Source organism: Grampus griseus, assembly GCF_964374135.1.
Source record: "Grampus griseus genome assembly, chromosome: 5".
Lineage (NCBI taxonomy): Eukaryota > Metazoa > Chordata > Mammalia > Artiodactyla > Delphinidae > Grampus > Grampus griseus.
This window is the reverse complement of record NC_138998.1, coordinates 141,471,082-141,493,631: the sequence shown is the minus strand read 5'-3', so window position 1 is coordinate 141,493,631 and position 22,550 is coordinate 141,471,082. Positions and strand designations below refer to the sequence as shown.

General features: G+C 53.9%; 2 protein-coding genes across 3 annotated transcripts in view; one reads left to right on the top strand and one right to left on the bottom strand.

The window, feature by feature from the left end:
• RRP1 (ribosomal RNA processing 1) overlaps positions 1-5,038 on the bottom strand; it is a 97,356-nt gene extending 92,318 nt beyond the window's left edge. For both annotated transcript variants that reach the window (XM_082655429.1, XM_082655428.1), the window contains exons 1-4: positions 4,855-5,038; positions 3,568-3,650; positions 2,308-2,365; positions 538-623 (exon numbers count right to left, since the gene is read on the bottom strand). In XM_082655429.1, coding sequence (XP_082511555.1) covers positions 538-623; positions 2,308-2,365; positions 3,568-3,650; positions 4,855-4,987 — 360 coding nt within the window. In that variant the 5' untranslated portion in view covers positions 4,988-5,038. The remainder of the gene's footprint in view (positions 1-537; positions 624-2,307; positions 2,366-3,567; positions 3,651-4,854) is intronic.
• An 11,505-nt stretch (positions 5,039-16,543) lies between these two features.
• Positions 16,544-20,434, top strand: CSTB (cystatin B). Its single transcript, XM_082655113.1, has 3 exons — positions 16,544-16,699; positions 19,603-19,701; positions 20,128-20,434. The coding sequence occupies exons 1-3, from the start codon at positions 16,634-16,636 to the stop codon at positions 20,254-20,256; spliced, it is 294 nt and encodes a 97-aa protein (XP_082511239.1). The 5' UTR covers positions 16,544-16,633; the 3' UTR covers positions 20,257-20,434.
• The last annotated feature ends 2,116 nt before the right edge of the window (positions 20,435-22,550 follow it).

Below are 22,550 nucleotides of genomic sequence, written 5' to 3'. Positions count from 1 at the left end.
GCGCAGTAACAAAGGTGCAGCCCAACAGGGGCGGCAGCAAGACACAGCCCAGTTTCCCTGCGCTTCTGACGCAGAGCAGCAACCTGAATTCACCAGAACGCAGCGCAGGAAAGGAGAGAGGCGGGGAGGATTCTGCACGCTACTGTGTAACTGTCCCCGCCCAGAGAAAAACACCTTCCAAAGCCGGCCCCCCACGAGCAGACCCAGGGGTCTCTATCCAGGGCCCGAGCTCTAAGCTCTGCTTTCACGGCAGCAAAGCAGCAAGGGCTTCGCCACCGAGTCTCCCCCAGGGGCAACTGTGACCATGCTCCCCTGAACCGACAGTCTGTGCAGAACCCCGGCATGCGCACCCCACGTGAGGCCGAGGCTCCCCTCACGGCCCAACGAGGCTCACAGGGAACAGACCGCAGGGCGCTCGCCACCCAGCAGCCTTGGTCCTTGGCACTGCTGGGGCAGTGGGGGGCTCAGGGGCCGGGATGCTGGACGCCGTGCCCCAGCACCGCAGGGACCCTGGCGGGGGGCAGGCAGCTTCCTCACCATGTAGAACTTGTCCAGGCGCAGCCTATCGATGCCCATCCACTCGCGGTTCATGGTTTGCCAGAATGTCTGAAGGAACAGGTGCTCTGGTGGAAAGAAAAGGCCAGAAGAGAGTCAGGGGTGGGGGCAGGGGAAAGCGGCAGCTGCCTGGGGAGGGGAGGGGAGGGGAGGGGCCGTGAAGAAGCCCTGTCAGGACGTCGCCTGGCACCGGCCTCGGGGGTGCTGAGCCCCTGAGTGCGCTGAGCTGACAGCAGTGCTATGGATTTGGCTTAAAACCGGGGCTTTTAAGAACCTTGGAAAGAAAAGCAAATCCCAGCTACAACCGCAAACTGAAGCCACAGCCTCTGAAGACCAGGCAGAGAGCACTGGAAGCCCCCACAGCACGAGAAGCAGCACTCGGGCCACCTCTCCCCATGCAACCACTGCCGCTGCCCCACCTCGGCTGGGGCTAAGGACCCTGCCCGGCACCCACGCCCTGCCCCAGCACTCGCCCCACTGAATCCACTCACCTGATCAAACACAAAACCCTGCCATTAACAGTATGTCAGAACCGGAGTGCTACGGGCTCAACCAGGTCCCCAGCCCATACCTTGAATCCCTAACCCCCAATCCCTCAGAATATGACTTTATTCGGAGACAAGTCTTTACAGAGGTGGTTAAGGTACAAGGTCACTGGGGTGGTCCTAATCCCATCTGACTGGTGTCGTTCAGAGGAGATGAGGACACAGACACACAAAGAGGGACGACCACGTGAGGACACAGGAGGAGACGGCCGTCTGCACGCCCAGGAGAGAGCCCTCGGGAGGGACACAGAGGGCCCCCCCCTTTTCTTTCCATATTTATTTATTTATTATCTGGCCTGCACCGGCTCTTAGTTGCGGCGCTCGGGCTGTTCACTGTGGCATGCGGACTTCTTATTGCAGCACATGGGATCTGACCAGGGATGGAACCCGAGCCCCCTGCCTTGGGAGCGCGGAGTCCTACCCGCTGGACCACCAGGGAAGTCCCCAAAGGGCACCTCTTACCTCCCACAGGACAGGCCTGCGTTCACTACCTCATTCAAGTGTCACCAAGTGAACGCTCTGTACCTGGCCCTCTACTGAGCACAGAAACGCTTCTGGAGGTTCTTAGAAGGTAAAAGTTATAGAGAACAGATCTCCTCCAGTGATTACTCAAACGCAGTTACTGTAACTGCACACTCCCTACTTCTGACTACTTTGCCAGCTTAGGCATAACCGAACTAAACCCACCCACACGGCCGGGGCACCGCCAGCAACGGTCCCGGGGTCCACACCAGTGACGCCGCCCAGCCCTAGCTGCCCTCGGAGCAGGGCAGGGGGTGTCGCAGATGCTGGCGCCCAGGCCCCACCCCCAGAGCTTGACCTAATGGGACCAGGGTCTAGACATCAGGATTTCTAAAGACACAACAGGCAGGCCGCAGGGTTGAGAACGGCTGACGTTGGTCAGAACAAGGACGCAAGAGTTAGAAAGATGCTCTGCAGGAACCTCACCACCATCAGGTGAGACTCAGTCAGACAGCTGCGGACACTACACCGCTTGCCTCTGTAATTCTGAAATACAAGGGTTAGCCCTCTAGACTCCTGAACTGAGTCTACTCTGGGCAAGTGAGCGAACACGTGCAGGACAAACAGAACAGCATCTCCCACGTCAGCACCAGCAGACGCCAGCTGGGACGGGGCCCTCACTCCCGCTCTCAGAACACAGGCCTCGTGTCCAGGGGCTGGGCGCGACCATGGCGGGGATACTCACGTGCCTCTGTGGTCTGGAAAGCGTGGATGAGCTGGGAAATGGTCCTGCCAAGTTCCTCCTGCGCAGGAAACAGAACAAACGCCCTCAGTCCTGAACAAACGTGATCCTACAGCAACGAGCAACGGCAGTAAGACAGACATTCAACTGTCCTCACTCGTCGCGGGGTCCGGCTCCACGGGGCCTCGCAGCCCAGCAAGCGTGGGGTTTGCGAGTCTCACACTGGCCACGAGAGGCCTCCCCTGAAGGCCAGGGCCCACAGGACCTCACAACAAGCAAGGGCAGGGACTGCCCGCATGACCGATGCTGAACCCTGAGCAACGGAGGCTGACAAAGGAAGGGGCGGGAGAACAGGAGCCTGGGCGCACACAGCCACCTGACCAGCAGAAAGGGGGCTGATGAGACCCCTGTGAGTTACCAGCTGCCTGCCTGTGTCACTGTGCCAGGCATCACCTAGTGCACTGGCTAAACAGACGATTCCAGAGCCTCCCCCGAGAGCTTCTAGTTTATCAGGCGTGGAATACAGCGCAGGAATCTGCATTTTAAATAAGTACCGTCACCACCCAGGTGATTCTGAGCAGTAAACAATTCCCGCTGGGAAACACTTCTAAAAAGACTAGTATCTTAGGGCAGTGAAACTACTCCGTAAAATACCATAATGACGATGCATGTCATTGTACATTTATCCAAACCCACGGACTGAACATCACCAAGAGTGAACCTTAAGGTAAGCTATGGACTCTGGGTGATGATCACGTGCCATGTAGGTCCACGGACGGTGACAAAGGTCCCACTCTGGTACGGGTGATAACGGGGGAGGCTGTGCTTGTGGGGGGGGAACCTCAGTAGCTCCTCCTCTCATTTTGCTGGGAACCCAAAACTGCTCTGAAGAATAAAGTCTGTTTTTCTAAAAAAGGCTAGCAGAAAAAATACTCGTCTCAGAAGACGTGAATTCCGTCCCCTGGTTTCCAGCGTTTCAGCACTTCATTGCCATCTCTGACAAACACAGAACAGACAACCCGGTTTTCAGCCATGACGCCGCTGGCGTTCAACAGGGTTGCTGCGGTGCTCAACTCAGCAAGCGCAGACTCACTGTAACCCAAGGCCCTGGCCCCTCCGGCCATCAAAAGCACAAAAAGGATCGAAGCTGTAAAACGTTGCCCAGCATGTCTGCAGTAGTAAAATGAGGGTCGACAACGTGCTCGCCTGTCCTCCCACTGTTCCTGCTGCCCCAGCTCCTTCTGTACCCTCCCAGACACTCACCTGGAGGAGTGGCTTGTCCTGCATCCACATACAATAGAACAGTCCTTTCCACACCTTCAGCAGCTCGTCATGAGTGAAACCACCTGCACCAAAAACAGCAACGCTCAGAACAGATGAACCCTGCTTTTTAGTGCCAGAACAAAGCCAGAGAAATGTGAACGCCTGAACTAGACCGAAGTCATCTTACTGTAAAGGTACCCGGCCCTCCCTCTCAAGCCACCCTCCCAACTCAGAACCTGCTGGGCCTGTGGCTGGAAGGACTCCCCCAGATAACTGTCATTTCATTCATTGAATAAACATTTGCCGAGAATCTACAAGCAACAGGCCCTGTACTCCATTTCTGTCGATTCAAAATTTAGTGAAGCACCATTTCCTGGTCTGGCTGGTGTCTACTCAGATGAGTCTGTTGGCAACAATTGACCCGGTGTTACAACTGGGTTTTGTGCACTTTTCAAATTTTAAAATTACAAGTTACCTCATTCAGAGTCGTTATGAAGGCAGATACTGAACATATAAAATCACCCAACAAGTATGTACTGAGGTCCTAACTACGTGTCTGGCACCCTGTTCCAGAGCAGTGGTTCTCAGACTTAGCAACAGGATCACATCACCCGGAGGGCTTCTTAAAACGGATCTCTGGCCCACTTGTCAGAGTTTCTGATTCAGCAGTACGGGGATGGGACCCAAGAATTTGCATTTCTAACAAATGTTCAGGTGATGCCGAAGCTGCTGATGGGGCCACATTTTGAGACCCACATTTTGAGAATCACTTAGGAAGCCTGTTCTCTGAGGACTGTACACTACGTGAAACTCAGACGACAACCCAATAATTACACAAGAAAAAGACTACCAACAGTAATAAATGCCGCTCTGAGGAAAAAACACAGGGTGCCCAAACAGTGGGTAGCAGGGATAGCGGGATATATGGGCTGACGCGGGGACCGGTTCCCAGAGGAAGGCAGGTCTTAACTGCGAAGAGGAAATAAGGGGCTGGGGAGGCGGAGCCTCCGCATAGGGACGCGTGCCCACCGCAGCAGGAGGTGAGCGCCGCGCACCTTCAGGACAGCCAAGGTGAGGAAGGGGCGGAGGGCCAAGCGCTCAGGCGGGAGCACGAGCGGGAAGCGGGAGACGGGTGGAAGCATCGCCGCAGGCCCCGCCCACTCGGCCCGACCACGTGGAGACTCCACGAGGTTGGAAGGTCCCCTAGCCCGGGTGGCCGCCCCGCGACCCCCACCCGGCCCGTCCGCCGAGGCGCCCCCTCCCACATGCCGCCAACCCCGCGCCCACCTTCGGCCCGCTGAGTCCTGGCGACAATGTATTTCCGGAGTTTCCTCACCGCCCGGTCTCGGGTCACCTGCTCGTTCCCTGCCAGGCGCTGCGCCAGCTGGATTTCTGGCGGAAGCTGCACCCGCGGACCCATGGCGACCGCGCCGAGACCCCAGGGTATCAGTTACCGCACCGCTTCGCCTGGGCGCACGACGTGACGTCACATGACCGCGCCGGCTTCTGCCAGGCGCCGCGTGGCATCACACGCCCGCGCCGGCCTGTCTTGGACTCAGCGTGACGTCACGCGCCCGCGCCGGCCTCGCCCGGGCCGCACGCCACCGTCCTCTAGTGGCCGGGCCCGGAATGATAAATCCATCTGGCTCTGCCTCGTCGGATAGTCTCTCTGGACACAGGCAATTAGAAGGAGGTCATTAGCGTTTGCCAGCCTTTGGGGAGTTGGGGGGTGCCGTAGTTTTCCCCCCCGGCTGCTGAGGGAAGGCACTTCCTTATTAAAGAACGCCAGCGAGCACAGGCAGAGGAAAGCCCCCAGTGAATCCAGTGAATGTTGGGTCAGCCAAGGTCATCACAAAATGCCACGACGCGGGGGGAAGGTGGTCGGGGAGGGGGGCCGGGGGTGCGCGAGTATCGCCCCCGCCCGCAGTGGCCTGACGCCACCAGCCGGTGCCCCACCTTGCGGCAGCATCACCCATGGGGCAAGCTGCACTGGCCTCGTCCAGCCTGTAGGTCCGCGCCCGGCCTCTGGACACAGGAAGGCCGCGCACGGGGCACGAGGAGGGAATCGCGAACCCGATCTGGGACAGTCCACAACGCTTCACAGTGTCATGAACGAAGGCATGGGTGAAGCATGTGTAAAGGAGGGGATGCAATATACAAATCTTGACTGGACTCTGATTTTTTAAAATAAGCTAAAAAATCATTTGGGGGACAACTGGAAAGCTTGCATAGAAACTAGAGGTTAGGTTATATTGCAGAATTATTGTTTGTTTTCTTAGGTATAACAATGATGTTTATGTAGAATGGGCCTCAGCAGACTTCTTCTATAAAGGGCCATGTGTCAGGGGGACCCAAGACGCCCAGATTCATTGATTCGCTAGGAAGACCCATGGCTATGATTTATTATGGCAAAAGGATTCAAGGCACAGGGAAAAGGCTTGTAGAGCGAGCTAACTTCCCAGCAAAGAGCTGTGACAACGCATTAAATGTCAGAAGGAGCTAGTTAGAGGCCAGAGCCCAGGGTTTTTTGGGACTTCCCTGGTGGTCCAGTGGTTAAGACTCTGCGATTCCACTGTAGGAGGTGGTCTAAGCTCCCAAATGCTGAGCGGCACAGCCAAAATGTTAATTAAAAAAAAAAGTGCCCAGTTTTTATTATGAGCTAGTCACAGACACACATGGAAACTCCGGACTCCCAGAGAGAGAACAGATGTTCAGCACACGCTGTGTTGTTTGTACAAACGGTTCAGACTCAGTGAGGCACTCTTATCACAGTTACGGTAATGGGGACCCTCCCCAAATCCACATTCCCAGGTGCCAGCTAAGGGCCAAACTCATAAGCAGGACTTTGTAAGGATAGCATGAAGGCCTTAGGTTAATGCTTTTCTGCACAGGTGAGGTAGTAAATATTTTCAGCTTTGTGAGCCAAAACAACTGCTCCTTTAGTGCAAAAGCAGCTATGGGCAACATGCAAATGAATGTGTGTGGCTGTGTTCTAATAAAACTTTATTTACAAAAACAGGTGATGGGCCAGATTAGGCCCAATGATCATAGTTTGCCGACAAGTGATGGAGAAGAATGTCTCTACTTTTAGGAAATAACTGCAAAGTGTTTGGTGGGGATGAAGTGTCATGTCAATAGATAGAGAAACAATCACACACAGGGCACACAAGCAAATACGGCAAAATGTTAACAATGGTTGACTCCAGAGGCAGGAATACAAGCGTTCATTGCCCCATTCGTCCAACTTTTTCTGTTTGAAAAAGCTATTTAAGTTCTTTCACCAGCGGTGGCGCTGTTGAACAGGACAAGATCCCTGCCCCAACAGCCACGTCTCAGCGGAGGTGCGGGGCAGTGAAATAACAAATCCTTGTACTCCAGAGAGGAGGACGCTACGTGCTTTTTCCTAAAGCAGGAAAAAGAAGACAACAAAGCCTAAAGAAAAGAGCAATGTTAATAGACATTCAGTGAATTTCTGACAGGGAATTTCACCAAAAGAATGCAATGAAATGCACCAACATATACTTTAAAAATATACCAATACTTGACAGCCTATGCAGCTATTAGACACTGACAGCTAATGAAAGATTTGTTGCATATTCAGTGTAACTAAAAAATACATGCTTTTGTTCAGACAAAGTAAAATTTATATTTTAAGGCAGGATGAGGAAATGAAGCATAAAATTCTCTCTGTCCGTTAGGGCCTTCTCACTCCCCCTTTGATGGCAGTGTGCGTCCGCATTACACAATAACCGGACCTCCTCAAAGGTGGGAATGCCTGCTCCACCATAAAGATCAATTTTTTCCCTTTCTTCTGACGCTGGCAATGTAACTTCTTAGAAGAATAGTGTACTTTCCCAACTTCGTAGGGGGTCACAGTGACCTGCTGCTGGCTTTATACGTGCTACCTGGACTATGTATCCTTGGTGAACTTTATTTAAAATGTCAGTACGTCAGTATATGACCACGCCTTCGACTTTTAACAGGCAGAACAGTCTTTCCTGAAAGACTTCCTCCTGGGTTATAATCCTCAATTTGGTTCAAGTAAAATTCTTTTTTCTTCTTGTCAATTGAATTTTAATCGACAATTCTAAATGCAAAATTATCCTTCTTTAGGAGACTTTTCAAAGTCCGCTGTGCATCGCAGGCAAGAACCATCCATGGATACTAAAATTAGTGGCAAAAGGAGGATGGCAGACATACTATTTGCATAGCCTCAAAAGTACTTATTGGTTACAATGGGGAAAATAGTAACTTTACAATGGAGAAACCTGGTAGACATGCCTTCACTCAAGATGGAGGTCTACATCACCAGTGCAAGGTGTATGGACATCACACGCCCTTGAGATGATGCACTGAAAGGACAGCATCACTTTGGTGGTGTTCCTGCCCCAAACACACGACCTCCACCCGTTCAGGAGAAACATCAGAGAAGCCCAAACTAGGATCTTCCTCAAAATAAACAATTCATACTCCTGAAGTGTGTCAAGGTCATGAAAGACAAAGACTGGGAACCTGTCCCAGGTCGAAGCCGGCTCAGGAGACGTTACCGCGAAGGACCGCGTGGGAGGAGCCTGGGTCAGACAGAGGACTGTGGGGGGACAGCAGTAAAACGTGCGTGGATTCTGGACACGAGCTCATTACAGCGCATCTCAAGGCTCATTTCCTGCTTTTGGTAACTATGCTGTGTTTAGGCTTGTGTGAGACATTAACATTTAGGGAAACGGGATGAAGAGTTTACAAAACCTTTATAGTATTTTTGCAACCTAAAATGATTCCAATATAAAAAGTTTTAAAAATTAGAAAAGCAAAAACAGAAAGTCTGACAGGACTTGGGGAAGGAGGTATTTTCCCACTTCTACACACATTACACACCCTCCACCCCATCCCACCCTGAGGGCAGGGTTTTTCTCTGTCCTACTCGTCTGCACCCAGGACGGTGCCTAGGAGGTGATGGTGTGTGGAACAGCTGTGACTAGCTCACTAGGTACCAGTTAGAAATAGACGTGTGCTCATGTCTTCCGCAAATCACAAGGACCAGCCTCTCTCCTTTCCCGCAGCATCATGGAGATCCACTTCTCATCCCGAGGTTGTCCTGCCTGTGTTTGTTTTCTGTAGAAAAACCCCTGTTCGTGGATCCTGTGTGTTTTCCGAGGTCATGGTCTTTCAACTCCAGGCTCAACTTGGTGAAGAAGGCTGGGCCCATCTTTGAAGCATAATTTCGCATCTGTGCTAGGAAGCGTGTATGTGATGTGCAAGGGAGGTGACTCAGTTTCCCGGAGCTGCTGTAACGAAGTGCCCAAAACTGGTGGCTTAGAGCAATAGAAAGTTATTGTCTCCCAGTTCTAGAGGCCAGAGGTCTGAAATGCATGTGTCCACAGGGCCACGCTCCCTCCGGAGGCTCCAGGGGCGGGTCCTGCCTGCCTCTTCCTGCTTCTGGGGCTCCTGGTGATTCTGGGCCTGCGGCTGCATCACACCACATCTGCCTCTGTCCTCACGTGGCCTCCTCCCCTGTAGCTCTGTCTTTACATGCTGTTCTTCTTGTCTGTCTCTCTGTGTCCTCTTGTTTTCTTATAAGGACACCAGTCATTGGACTCAGGGCCCGCCCTAATCCACTATTAACCTCATCTTAACTAGTTACATCTGCAAAGAACTTATTTCCAAATTAAGGTCACGTTCTGAGGTTCTGGGTAGATGTGATTTGGGAGGACACTACTGAACGCACTACAGAAAGTGTAAAGAAGATAAAATAAGTAACATCACTACCACCTAATGAGGGCCTACTACGTGCGAGGACTTTATACATCTTCAAACAATCCTGCAAGGGAGGGGTGGCATTTGCCCTTTTGTAGGTGAGCAAAGAGGCTTACAGGTTATGCTCTCGCCCGGAGTCTGAAAAAGACAAGGCAAAGGTGACACCCAGGCCAGCCCGTCTGCCCAGCACAGCCGCGAGCGCCCTACGTCCAGACCAGCACCACTTCACAGGTGGCACGTGGTCCACGTGTGCAGTGAGCAGCGCGGCCCCAAGCAGAAGGGCTGCGCCTGCTATAGCTCTGCTGCTGCCTTCTTGAAATTCTTAATACATTTTGAACAAGGGCCCAAAGATTCATTTTGCACATACATTAGACAGCCTGTCCACTGCCGTGGCCCAGCCGCTGCCCCTCCGGGACCCCCACCACGTCCTCTGTGCACCCCGCTGCCCAGAGCTGCTCTCCAGACCCAAACCCGTTCTCTCCATATTGTGTGCTCCTCCCCCGATACGTATCCCTCAACGGTTATTATAGAAAATCAGGGCAATAAAAAAAGTTAGGGGAGGAAACCAATCATGGTCTCATGGCCTAAGAGAAAAATTTCTGACAGATCTGTTCTTTATTTTCTGTGCATAAGATTTGTGTTAGTTTTATGTTAACATATTATAGTAATCACACTATGTTGACAGTTTTGAAACTGCTTTTCAATAACATATCTAGCATTCTCCCATGATATTAATTTCTCAAGAAGATGCAATATTCCAAAATAAACCTTTCTTCTAAAAGCAAAAAGGCCTTTAAATAAAACTTTGGGAAAATACTGAAAATCACAGAAAGTTGTTAAATACCCATTCCCCACCCCCTAGTGATGGCTACTGTTAACATCGGTGAATATCCGTCAATCCCACAGGTGCCTGGACCCCACTGAACCCCAGGGACTCGGAATCTCCAGGGCAAAGGGCTGGGAACTCAGCATTTCAACAAGCACCCAGTGCCGCCAACATCAGGGCCCCGGCAGACACGCTCTTGTAAACACTTCCTCCCAAGTACACAGGGCTCCTTGCTATGGACGGAGGCTGGGCATGGGGGCGGCTTCTAAGTTCTGGGATGGACATTTTTATAGATAAATCTCCTGTCCATCCATTATATTCCTTTTCCTTCAAATAAATTCCTGGCATTGACTATTTTGTTCTTTTTGGCCACACCACATGGCATGTGGGATCTCAGCTCCCCGACCAGAGATCGACCCTGCACCCCCTGCATTGGAAGTGAGGAGTCTTAACCACTGGCCACCAGGGAAGTCCCGTTTAGATTTTTTTTATTTTTTTGATGTGGACCATGTTTAAAGTCTTTATTGAATTGTTACAATATTGCTTCTGTTTTATGTTTTGGTTTTTTGGCCTTGAGGCATGTGGGATCTTAGCTCCCTAACCAGGGATCAAACCCACACCCCCTGCATTGGAAGGCGAAGTCTTAACCACTGGACCGCCAGGGAAGTCCCTCAATTGATTTAATTTGCAGTTTTGTTTTTGATTTACAGAAGTGTGTAAGTGTAACTGAGCAGGACTCTGTGGGGCCTTCCCAGGACAGACTGTCCCCCCAGCGTCCTCTGCCTGCCTCTTGTCTGTAGAAAAACTTTAGCCAAAGAATAAACTTAATCAGAGAGGAGACAACATGCAGAAGCAAAGGAAAGCTGTCAAACAAGACAAAATAATATAGTTTAGGCATTAAAGACAAGGACCTGGGACTTCCCTGGTGGCACAGTGGTTAAGAATCCTCCTGCCAATGCAGGGGACACAGGTTCGATCCCTGGTCCAGGAAGATCCCACGTGCCGCGGAGCAACTAAGCCTGCGCGCCACAACTACTGAGGCTGCGCTCTAGAGCCCACGAGCCACAACTACTGAGCCCGCGCACCTAGAGCCCGTGCTCCACAACAAGAGAAGCCACCGCAATGAGAAGCCCGCGCACCGCAACAAAGAGTAGCCCCCAGTCGCCACAACTAGACAAAGCCCACGCACAGCAACAAAGACCCAACGCAGCCAAAAATAAATAAGTAAAATTTTAAGTTATAGAAGTATAATTAAAAAAAAGTACTTTAAGAAAGAAAAAGACAAGGACCTCTTGGGACTTCCCTGGCAGTCCAGTGGTTAGGACTCTGCACTTTCACTGCCGGAGCCTGGGTGAAATTCCTGGTCAGGGAACCAAGAACTCGTGAGCCTCGTGGTATGACAAAAACAAAAAGTCAAGGACCTTTAATTCCTCCTCAAAGTCTGTAGATAATATTCTGAGCCACGTCCTTTGAGCTATTTTGCAGATACTGAAATCCCCACCAGATGGAAGAAGTTAATTACATGATGACAAGACTACAGCCGTGACATGAACTGCTGGTCTGTCTTACACAATTCCAAGAACCGGCCTCAAGGGGATGCGAACAAACCACTTCTGGAACTGAAGACTAACTGTACTTAAAACAATCGAAGGGCAGTGATCCCATCACCGCGTGATTAATTTCAAGTTGACTATCAGAGCTGACTGTGCTCTTCTTCATGCAGCTCCCCCCAACCAGGGCCTGTGCACCCCAGAAACGCCCCTTTAAAATCTCTTGTCCCCTGATCAGCAAGGGGGAGTTGATTCTTTGGGACGTGAGCCCACTTCCTCCCCAGGATTGCCAGCTTCCTCAATAAAGCTGCCTGTCCTCTTACCCAACACTTGGCCCTTAGCATTGTATTCCTGAGCGATGAGCAGCCCAGCGTGAGTTCCGTAACAGAAGGAGTCAAATATTCATTTAACGCCTCCTACGTGACGGGTACGGAAGCAGGGAACAGTCCCAGCGCTGCCTGTCTGTCTGCTGGGGACCTGGACAAGGGTCCCTAGGTCATTAGGAGACACAGAGAGAACAGCTGGATGGCCGAGGACAGGTCAACAGGTGCACCCAGAGTCACCTGCCCCCATCTGGGTCCCGGCCTTTCCCTTCTGATTCTTCCGAAGCTTCTAAGCTTAGAAAATCCTTTGCCTACATTAGTTTAGAGCAATGGCTCTTCAAGATGTACATCTGTTCCCTCCCTTGAGTCGTCCCAATTTCTGCACCTCCTTTCACCTTTCAGAGGGGGCTCAGGGCCGTCTCTGCTCGAGATGGCTGCTTCAAGGGTCCTGGCTCGGAGGTAAAGCCACTGTCCGCTTTGCTTCCAGCTCGGCCAGGCAGCCAGGCCTGTAATGGGTCCTGATGCAGGAGGCTGGGCAGCGATGTGCCCAGGTGGGGCACCTATGTTTAGGTTTACCTCCACTGATATTTCCTTTGTTATTGAAGATGAATAGGTAAATGTAATAAATGCTTACTTGTTTAAATGTTTCATCTTTCTCTTTTCTTTCTCCCCCACCCAAAGGGTCTCTTGGGCTAGAATTTAATTAGCAACAAATTCTGGTGATGACATTTTTGCAATACGAAACACAAGCAACTGAATAGAATGGGGCACAGGTGTACGAGTCACCTGCCTAAGCGTGCCAACGGGGAAACACACAAGCCAGGTTGTGAGGAGAACAGAATACGCCCCTTTGGCATGTAGACTATTTTGAGCTGTAGGCGATCGGAGCCAGCAGGCTCAGGACAACTATGACCTCTTCCTTAACTACCTAAAAGAATTGAGATAGGGGGCCTGTACCAGAAGAGTTATTACCAGAGATAACTTTTTTATCTGAAACACTTCCCTGCACAGCAGGGCAAACATTAATTACCAGACTCAGCTCTCTGTATCGCCCCATGAAGGGCCCTCCTCCCCTTGGGAGCCCCAGGCCCCCGTCCCATTCCTCCCCTTGGGAGCCCCAGGCCCCCACCCCATTCCTCCCCTTGGGAGCCCCAGGCCCCCACCCCATTCCTTGAGGCATATAACCTCGGTTGCCAGGCTCACCCTTGGTCTCATATCCTTGGGGCTCCTACACGTAAGAAATTAAATTGAGAAAAAACCCCACAAAACACCTTGGTTTCTTCTGACTCTGGGAACATCAGAGATCACAAGTGAAACTCCAAAATTGCTTGAATTTAAAAGTCTGATCCTACTGAATAGGGATTTCAAATTGAAGTGAATGGCCTCGGGACTCTAGATGGGGAGACAGGATACTAGGTCTCTTCCCCTGGCTCTAGTAGGATAAAAAGCTGTGTTGTCAAGGAATGAGATGAATGTCAACATTTTTCAGGGCATTTGGGTAGAAAAAGTAATGCTAATTATGGGTTAGACTTATGTGAGTATAGTAATCATAGGCAATGATAGTGGTAACATCATCAACTCACCCTAGGGCTCAGACATCGTCCCAAGCATTGTATGCTCATTAATTCACTTAGTGCTTCATTTAAGCACAGAGAGGTTCAGCAGTTACTCCTATGCCACACAGCAGGTGCAAGGAAAGGGTGGATCAGCATTCAAGAGTTTGACCTTCAGAGCTTGCCTTCCACGGCAGCTGGAAAACATGTCTGGACCCAAACCTGCAGCAAGAAAGCAACATTGACTCCATAAAGCAGCATGAGACAATGACTATACAGACAGACAATGGCCAGACCACATCCATGTGACAAGAGACCCACCATCTGTGCAACAACCGTCCAGAAGCCAAACCACAGCCTCTGCAGCCATTGGCCCAGATTGTCAGGAGGTGGCCGTGACCGTCACCTTCCCTAATTTTTGCCCCATCCCCCTTCTAACTCAGGACAACCAGAGAAGGCCCAATATGCCCCTGAAAGCAATCAAACAGGACGCCCAGCTTGCAGTGGGCCTGCCCACAGCCTCCCCGGGCCCAGAGACTCCATCAGGGCACACCTAGTGTAAGCCGCCCCCTCCTCTGCCTGCCTGTGAGTCTCTGTCAAAACCCAAGTGATGGTGGTGGATCCCCTGCTCCCGCCCGCTCCGAAAAAACAAGCCTTTCCACAGGTGTTACCCTCCTAGTTCTAAAATGCGAGCACCTGCAGACCCAGGTCCAGCGGGGACGGAGGGTCAGGCGTAACGAGGCGCCTCAAGGCGCCCCCCGCCACCGCCCCGAGCTGCAGGATGACAGAAGCCACAGAACCGCCTGCCTTGCCCTTCCGGGTCGTCATTTTCTGACGCTTTGTTTTTGACACAGAGGAGTTTTCCATTTTTATGGGGTCAAATCCGTCTCTATTCATTCATTTGTTCAATTATGAATTGTGGGAGTCTTGAAACCCAGTCCTGTGACTGGTTTATAATTAACACTCGTGTCCGGGTGTCTGTTCTTGTTTTCCCTCTTGTCCTAGCCCATACCTGTTTGATCACATTTTTGCCTAATCAATAAGGAGCAGTGAAGGTCAGAGGCTTGGAGCCACAGTTCCAAGAAGCATCACTGGTTATGTGCTGTTCTGAGTCATCTTCCAGGGCAAGATGACCTTTACAGAGTATGTTGACACAGACTCCGGAGTCACAGACCACCAGACCAGACACGTAGACGGCAGATGGCTCAGATGATTCACCCCAGCTCCTCTGTCCTTCCCCTTTAAAAACTGCGAACTCGATTTTTCTAAGTGTAAATTGGGAGTGCCAGTTCACGTACACTGCCTATGTTTAATGATCTTTGATCTATTCATTGGAGGAGTTATTTATATATCGTCAGATATGTGTAATGAGAATATTTACCCCAGTGGGTGGTTTGTTGTTTCATTCTCATAAAAATGTCTTTCAATGAATAGTTCTTTCTTTTCATTAAATGCAAAAGATCAATTAAGAAAAATAAAAACTGCCAGCTCAGACCAATGAAGAGTGGACCTGAGGCTTCCCTCCTCCCTTGCTTGGAAGCCTTACTTTGCTGCAAACCCCGCTATCAGGGTTCGGCTTTCTGTGCTTGGGCCTTGGATGGGTGTCAGTCTCTCCTCCCCCTCCCCCCAGGGCTCAACCACACACGACCTCCCATGCTTCCCTGAACTTACAGACCAGGCTCTGCCCTAGAAAGTACCAGAAAGGCTCACCTCCCCACACACTCGCTCACGGGCCACTCCCACTGGGCCCGCCAGGAGGCGAGGCTGGGCCTCTGCCTGCAGAGTCAGCACCCAGTGATGGGAGAGGCCCAGTGACCACCGAGGTGCAGTCCTGTCGGGTGGGGGGCAGCTGGATCTTTCTGAAAGGCCCGTCCTGTCCAGACAGCTCCCAGCACAGGCCCCACCCTGCCCCAGTATGACGGGAACCCTTCCCTTCCCAGGATGTTGAACCTTCTCATCCCAGGATGTCTCAATCCCACACCAAACCCCGTCAGAACCAAGCCCCTAACTAACTCCATCCACCTGCCCCCAGCCCAGCCTGAGACCCTGGGAGTCATCACCTCCCCATCACTGGACTCCTTTGTGCCTCTTCCGTCCACCCACCTCAGCCCTTCACTGCGTCCCCGGGTCACAGGCCCACGATGTTCACAGCAGCCCACACGACAGGCCAGCCCAGGTGGGGCGCTGGGCCGGGCCGTGGGATGAGGGGCGCCAGACAGGCAGATGCCCGCGGGACGGAGGGCCTGCCAGCCCGCCCCTGCCCCTCTCCCCCAGCACCCCCAGCTCCCGCGCTGGGCGGGGGCTTCTCTCCCCTCTGCTCTCGGTCCAGCTGCCCGCTGCTCTCCGGACCCCAAACGCCCCTGTCGTTTCAGGACCCACTACTGTCATCTCACGCAGTGGGTTAAACTGTGGGGACCCGGAGACCAAGACAGGACAGTGGGGTCTGGGGGCACTGTGTGGTCCGGGAGGCCAGGAAGGAGTCAGGATGGGCCAACTCCGCTTGCGCCCTGCCCCGCACCAGGCCCGTACCCCCGAGGTCCCCCGCAGGGCAGTGCCCGGGGCAGCGCCCGCCCAGCCACCGCGAGAGCCGGAGCACCACCCTCCCCGGGAACCTGCGGACCGCGCCCGCGCTCCCACCCACATCCTGCAGGGCCCCGCCCACCCTCTCCCCGAGTCCTGCGGCCGCGCCCCCATCCCGCCCTCTGACTCAGCCGACGGGGGTGGCTGACACCAAACCCAGGGAGAGGGGCCAGCCCTACATCACACGACCCTTGGTCCCGAGAAGGTGTCTGCCGGGGGTCCCAGGCTGTGGCCTGCTCCCGCCCACGGCGCATCCCTACCAGGGCGCCCCGCGCCCCATTCCCGTCCCGGGCGCCCGGCACGCCATTTCCGGTCCCGGATTCCCCCCCCAGCCGCGCGCCGTGGTTCCGCCCGCGCGTCACGTGACCGCCGCGCCAGGTCCGGCGGCTTGATTTCGGTCAGCTGCTCCCGCCAGAGTCCGCTGCTCGTGCGCGTCCGCTGCTCCCGAGTGCCCGCCGCCTGGTGTCCACGCCCGCCGCCGAGATGATGTGCGGCGCGCCCACCCCCACGCAGCCGGCCACGGCCGACACCCAGGCCATCGCCGACCAGGTCAGGGCCCCGGGGGGCGGATGGGGTCCTGGGGGCCCGGGCAGTCCGTAGGCATCGCCGCTGGGGCAGAGGCGGTGCGCCCGAGCGCATCCCGCCGTGGGCCGGGCTGGGCGCAGGCCGATGCCCCTTCCCGCCTGGGAAGCGCACCCGCGAGCGGAGGTGTCCACAGGGGTAGGGCCGCGACGTGCCCGTTGGGGAAAAGCACTTAGAGAGCAAACGGTACAGTAGGAGGGGTGAAGTAACCCTGAGTGAGTCCGGGGACGGGGTCCACAGGCGTCCTAGACTAGGCTGTTAGTCTAGCATTTTCGTGTACGTTTGAGGTTCTACGTTGAACAGCTTCGAAACGCAGTCCAGCCTGGGTCACGGAGGCAGAGCCTGGTTCGGACCCTGGGCAGCTGTCGGGCCGGGTTCCGAGGAAGGCACCTGCACCCAAGGACCAGGTGAGGGTGGGAGGAGCCGGGCCTGCCCTGCCTATCCTCGTGTGTCAGCAAAGTCGGCTCTTGACAAGCAAGACCCCTTCCCGCCTCTTCGTGGTTTTCCAGGCCTGAGAATTCCCCACTTGTCATGTGAACTTTAAACGTGTGTCAGCTCACTCGGGAGGGAAGGGTTACTGTCTCAAAGGGCCCCTTCATTTGGGGTCAGTTCCGTGAAAGTTATACGTCAGTGGACCGTTCTCACTGCCCCTGGGAACAAGGAGGCTGCCTTTGTGCTGGGTGGTCTCTGTGAGGGGCATGGGCACCATCTGGTGGCCCTTTGTACTGACGCTTTTGGGACAGTCTGGGCTGCACATGAGAAGATCAGAGGCCAGAGACCGGCCCGGGTCAGAAGGATGTCGTGGTGCTGCACTCCGCCCCCGTCTCCTCCAGCCCTGTCCTAGGGCCCTCCCTGGCCCTCTGCCCCACCTGGTCCCCTCAGGGCCGGGAACTGGCAGCTTCCTAAGTGACCCGGGGCCTTCTGCACACCCCCTGGCTACAGCCCAGCTCACCTTTCTCCTGGCCGGCAGGCAGCGGTGTCAGTGACCTGCCGTCCCTCAGGCCGTGGCCTGGCCTGGCGTTCGCCGCCTGCACATGCTCTGTCCCGCCACCTCGTTTAGGGTTTTCTCAAGCCATCAGTCCTTGCACAGGGCGGAGGCTCTGTGCAAGCCCCCCTGAAGCAGAGAGAGAGACGATTCCATCTCAGACTCCCGGGAGGGTCTGTGGGTGTCACTCACCCCCCTGGCCTTGTAAACTGTCTGCAGGGTCAGTTCCCTGCAGACCTGGCAGGCACCTGGCAGGAAGAAGGGCCCCACGGGGGAGTGTTCAGACGCAGGTGGGCACCAGCCCCTGGGGACACGCGCACCGCCGTGGGAGCCGTGGCAGCTGCGTGGAGAGAAGGCGGCCCGCCTTCTCACTTCCTGACCCTCCCTTCAGTCCTTTCTGCCCACCTTATCCACAGGGAGCCCCCCTCCCTGAAGGCCTTTGCCACAGGGACTCGCTGGCATGTGTGGCGGTGACCCCCTCAGCTCCCAAAGCAGCATGCTTCCGGGCTTCAGTGAAATCCTCTGGCCCTCTAGGACGGGTCCTGTGACTGCAGTGCAGAGTCAGCGCGCTCTAGTGCCTGCCGGTAACCCAGAGAGCAGCCAGAGCACTTTGAAACTAGATGAGGTTTTAAAGTCAAGACAGAACAACCTGCTCCCCCCTTCCTCCATCAGAATGCTCAGTTCCCAAAAGGCCAAGACCCTGGATAACAGGACTCATCGGAAAGTGTGATTACCGTCTGACACGAAGGATCAGGGACAGCCTCCGCCCAAAGGCACTGCACGCTAGAGAAATCATCTAAAAATGCAGCAAAGCAATTTCCCTGCAAGAGTGTTATCTGCTGCATTATCTGTCACACAAGAAATTGGGAATTCTTAAGAGAACTAAGGCACATCTAGAAGATGGAAGATTAAATTTAATATTAAATTTAGTTTAACATTTTTAACTGTTTTAGCTTTCAATTTTAAAAGAGTAATTAGGGACTTCCATGGTGGTGCAGTGGTTAAAAATCCTCCTGCCAGTTTAGGGGACACAGGTTCAATCCCTGGTCTGGGAAGGTCGACATGCCGCGGAGCAACTAAGCCCGTGCGCCACAACTACGGAGCCCGTGTGCCACAATACTGAAGCCCGTGTGACACAGCTACTGAAGCCCGCATGCCTAGAGGCCATGCTCCGCAACGAAGAGTAGCCCCCACTCGCTGCAACTAGAGAAAGCCCGCAAGCAGCAACGAAGACCCAATGCAGCCAAAAATAAATTAATAAATAAATATAATTTCTTTAAAAATAAACAAATAAAAGTGTAATTAGGAACTTCCCTGGTGGTCCAGTGGTCAAGAATCCTGCTTCCAATGCAGGGGACGCAGGTTTGAGCCCTGGTCAGGGAACTAAGATCCCACATGCCGCAGAGCAACTAAGCCCACATGCCACAACTACTGAGCCTGTGCACCACAACTACTGAGCCCGCACGCCACAAGGGAGAGCCCACGTTCGGCAACTGAGACCCGATGCAGCAAAAATTAAAATTAAAAAAAGAATTTAAAAGAGTAATTAAAAAACTATATATACTCTTTGCAATGAACTGTCTGTTAAGTAAAAGAGAAAAACAGGGTATGAACTTACATACGTTGTCGTGATGATGAAAATATCAAACTATTCCATGCCTGGAAAAGAAGGGGAAAATGATACAGAGAAATAGTACCGTTGAAACTCGGCAGAATTAGAGAGCTGTTTTCTATACTTTATCATCAGAGCTGACAATTTAATGTGTCTGCTCAGTTGTGAAGAACAGTCGTGTTATAGAAAGTCTGTAGAGGGCCGGCATCAGAGTTCAGCCGTGACACTTAATTCAAGTAAGTGCACGTGTCTCTCCGTTCTCTCCTCCCCCAGGTGAGGGCCCAGCTGGAAGAGAAGGAGAAGAAGTTCCCGATGTTCAAGGCTGTGGAGTTCAAGAGCCAGGTGGTCGCCGGGAGGGTCTTCTTCATCAAGGTGGGATGTCAGCCTCTTCGGAGGGTCTGGCCTGAATTGGGGGCGCCTAGGTGCCTGGGCAGGGGTGCTTAAGAGGGTCGAGTGGCAGCCCCCAGCTTCAGGGGGTTGCTGGCCATCTAAAATGAGCATGCGTGTGCACGCGCGCGTGTGTGTGTGCACGTGTGCGCACAGCCTCCTGGAGGGGAGGACCGAGCCTTTCGGGGACTCGGGGCTCTGATGGAGTGAGTGTGGGTGCCGGGTGCTGGCTGGGGCAACGAGGGCGTCCCCTGCACTCGATGGAGGAAGGTGGGAATGTCCTCAGCCCAGTCGCTGGTCACCTGAAGGGACATGGCCTCCTGGCACCCGGGGCCTTTCTCCCAGTCCAGCCGAGGCCAGTGGAGCAGGGGTCGGAGGCCACGCCCGCCCCTCACTGGACTGTCTTTCCAGGTTCAAGTGGATGATGATAACTTCGTGCACATTCGAGTATTTGAAAGCCTCCCACACGAGAACAAGCCCTTGGCCTTGGCCAGCTACCAGACCCACAAAGGCAGACACGACGAGCTGACATACTTCTAGTCCCGATTTTGCACAGAGCCCGTCGCCCATGTGGGTCTCTCCACTGCCAACCTGTGTCTGGGACCTCACGCGGCGCCACTCGGGGGGGGGTGCACCTCTCCGGTGTCTCTATCCCTCATTCTCACTGTGTTCATTTTTGTCTCCCAGTCAATGGTCTTAAGTAAACTACTTTCAAGGACGGCTTGTGTTATCTTTAAATGTATGTATTTTTTCAGTGTTCACAAATTTTCTGTTTTGGGGTTTTTTCTTCATCTGAAGCCGTAATCACAGTAGAGAGGTGTCACGAGGTGCGAGCTGTCCAGGGTGGAGCCCCCGCTGGGCCTCGTGCGGCCTGAGACCCCTGCCCCTGAGCGGCCGAGCAGGGGTGGGGGATGCCCAGGTCACAGCAGGCGGGCTGTAGACCCAGGATTCCAGGAGCCTGTGTTCTAACCGCAGCTCCACACGCCTCCGTTGCTGTGACTCTATCCTGTCTCTAAAATACAGGATTTGAGGGAATTCCCTGGCGGTCCAGTGGTTAGGACTCCGGGCCTTCGCTGCCGAGCGCGAGGGTCATCCCGGTTGGGGAATTAAGATCTCGCAAGCTGCGTGGCGCGGCCAGAAATGAATAAATACATAAATACGCGAATACATGTTTTTCAGCAAATCCGATTCTAGAGCATTAGCTCGAGATGTCCTCAGACACACTGGCACATTTCTGGCTCTGGTATAGAGATGGTCAGCTGTGGGCAGGAGAGGCGGTAACCCTGCAGGTACCGCCGAGCGCCATCAGCCTGCAAGGCCGTTGCGAGCTCAGCCTCTGGGCTGCACGTGGTCTGCACCGTCTCCCACCCCTGAGACCCCTGCCCACCGGACGCTCCCCATGGCCGCCGGCACCCAGGAGCCAGTCCTGCACTTCCTGGGCGTGTAGGGCATTCCTGGCCGCTCAGGCCTATGCTTCCCTCTCCGCTTGCCTGAGACCTGCTGGTGACTGGCCTGGAGCTCCAGAGGTGGTAGAGGTGCATCTGGAAGGGAAGAGTGTCCGTCTGCGAGGCACCTGCCTCAGGTGTGTGGCTGTTGCTTGGTCTCCAGGTGCGGGAGCTGATTTTCAGCCAGGGCGAGTGTGGTGGGCTGCTGGGCACCTGGAGGAATTAGGGGTTCCAGAGCCTCGGACGTGTCCTTCCAAACGTCCCCATCCCAGGCCTCAGGGCCCACTCCTCCCCTTTAAGGACCCTACTTTCAACACAACGCATTTTCTTGGTTTGCCAGGGCTGCCAGGCCCCAGGCGTCCCTGGGCTTGTGGCTGCATCAAGCGTCTGCCTCTGTGTGTCTGTGTCCCTCCTCATCCCACCAGGACCCCAGTTACCAGATTTAGGTCCACCCTAATGCAGTGGGACCTCAACTAGTACATCTGCAAAGATCCTATTTCCAAATAAGGTCACATTCTGAGGTTCTGGTGGCCCTGACTTATTGGAGGACACCATTGATGTTGGGGGAGACACCAGTCAAAGCTCAATTTAGCATCCTTTTCAAGGGTGCCACCTTTATAACGAGACCCTGAATTCTACACTCAAAGTGGGCAAACTGCGTGTAATGTGAATTATATCATCTCAATAAATCTTCAGCAGTGGGGGAAGGGATGGATGGAAGAGGGAGGAAAGGGCCTACTCTCCTCTCCCTTCCTCTCCCCATCCCCCCTACCCCATACCCCAAGGTCATGGATGACAGCCACACTCCAGGGAAAGCAGAGCAACACCATGGAGGGGGCCTGGGACAGCCTTGTGCAGGTTCAGACCGCCGCAGGGGCCTGGGACAGCCTTGTGCAGGTTCAGACCGCCGCGGGGGCCTGGGACAGCCTTGTGCAGGTTCAGACCGCCGCAGGGGCCGGCCTGAGTCTGCACCTCGTGGGGAATTTCTTCAGTGTCCTAACTTAGGCAGAGTTACAGATAGGACGACGCTGTGTGGCTGAGATCCCAGAGGCCCCTGGAAGGTTCCATACAACACGTGTCCCAGTGCCCGAAACCTGTGGATGTTACCTTGTACAGCAAAAGGGACTTGGCACGTGTGATTAAGCTAAGGGTCTTAAGATGGGGAGATGGTCTTGGCATAGCCGGGTGGGCCCAGCGTCATCACAGGGTCCCTGTGAGAGGGAGGCAGGAGGGTCAGTGTCAGAGAGACTGAAGGTAGAGGAGGGGCCACGAGCCAAGGAACACAGGTGCCTCCAGAGCTGGAAAAGGCAGGCAGGGAAGAGTGTCTCCGGAGCCCGCGGCAGGAGCCGGCTCTGCCCACCATTTTCAGACATCTGACCTCCAGACGGT

What these genes read in the sequence shown, in the direction of transcription:
- CSTB (XM_082655113.1), top strand. Translation starts at nt 16,634, where the DNA reads ATGATGTGCGGCGCGCCCACCCCCACGCAGCCGGCCACGGCCGACACC. An exon ending in CCCAGGCCATCGCCGACCAG is followed by an intron (nt 16,700 to 19,602) that starts GTCAGGGCCCCG and finishes CTCCTCCCCCAG; the next exon opens with GTGAGGGCCCAGCTGGAAGA. An exon ending in GGAGGGTCTTCTTCATCAAG is followed by an intron (nt 19,702 to 20,127) that starts GTGGGATGTCAG and finishes CTGTCTTTCCAG; the next exon opens with GTTCAAGTGGATGATGATAA.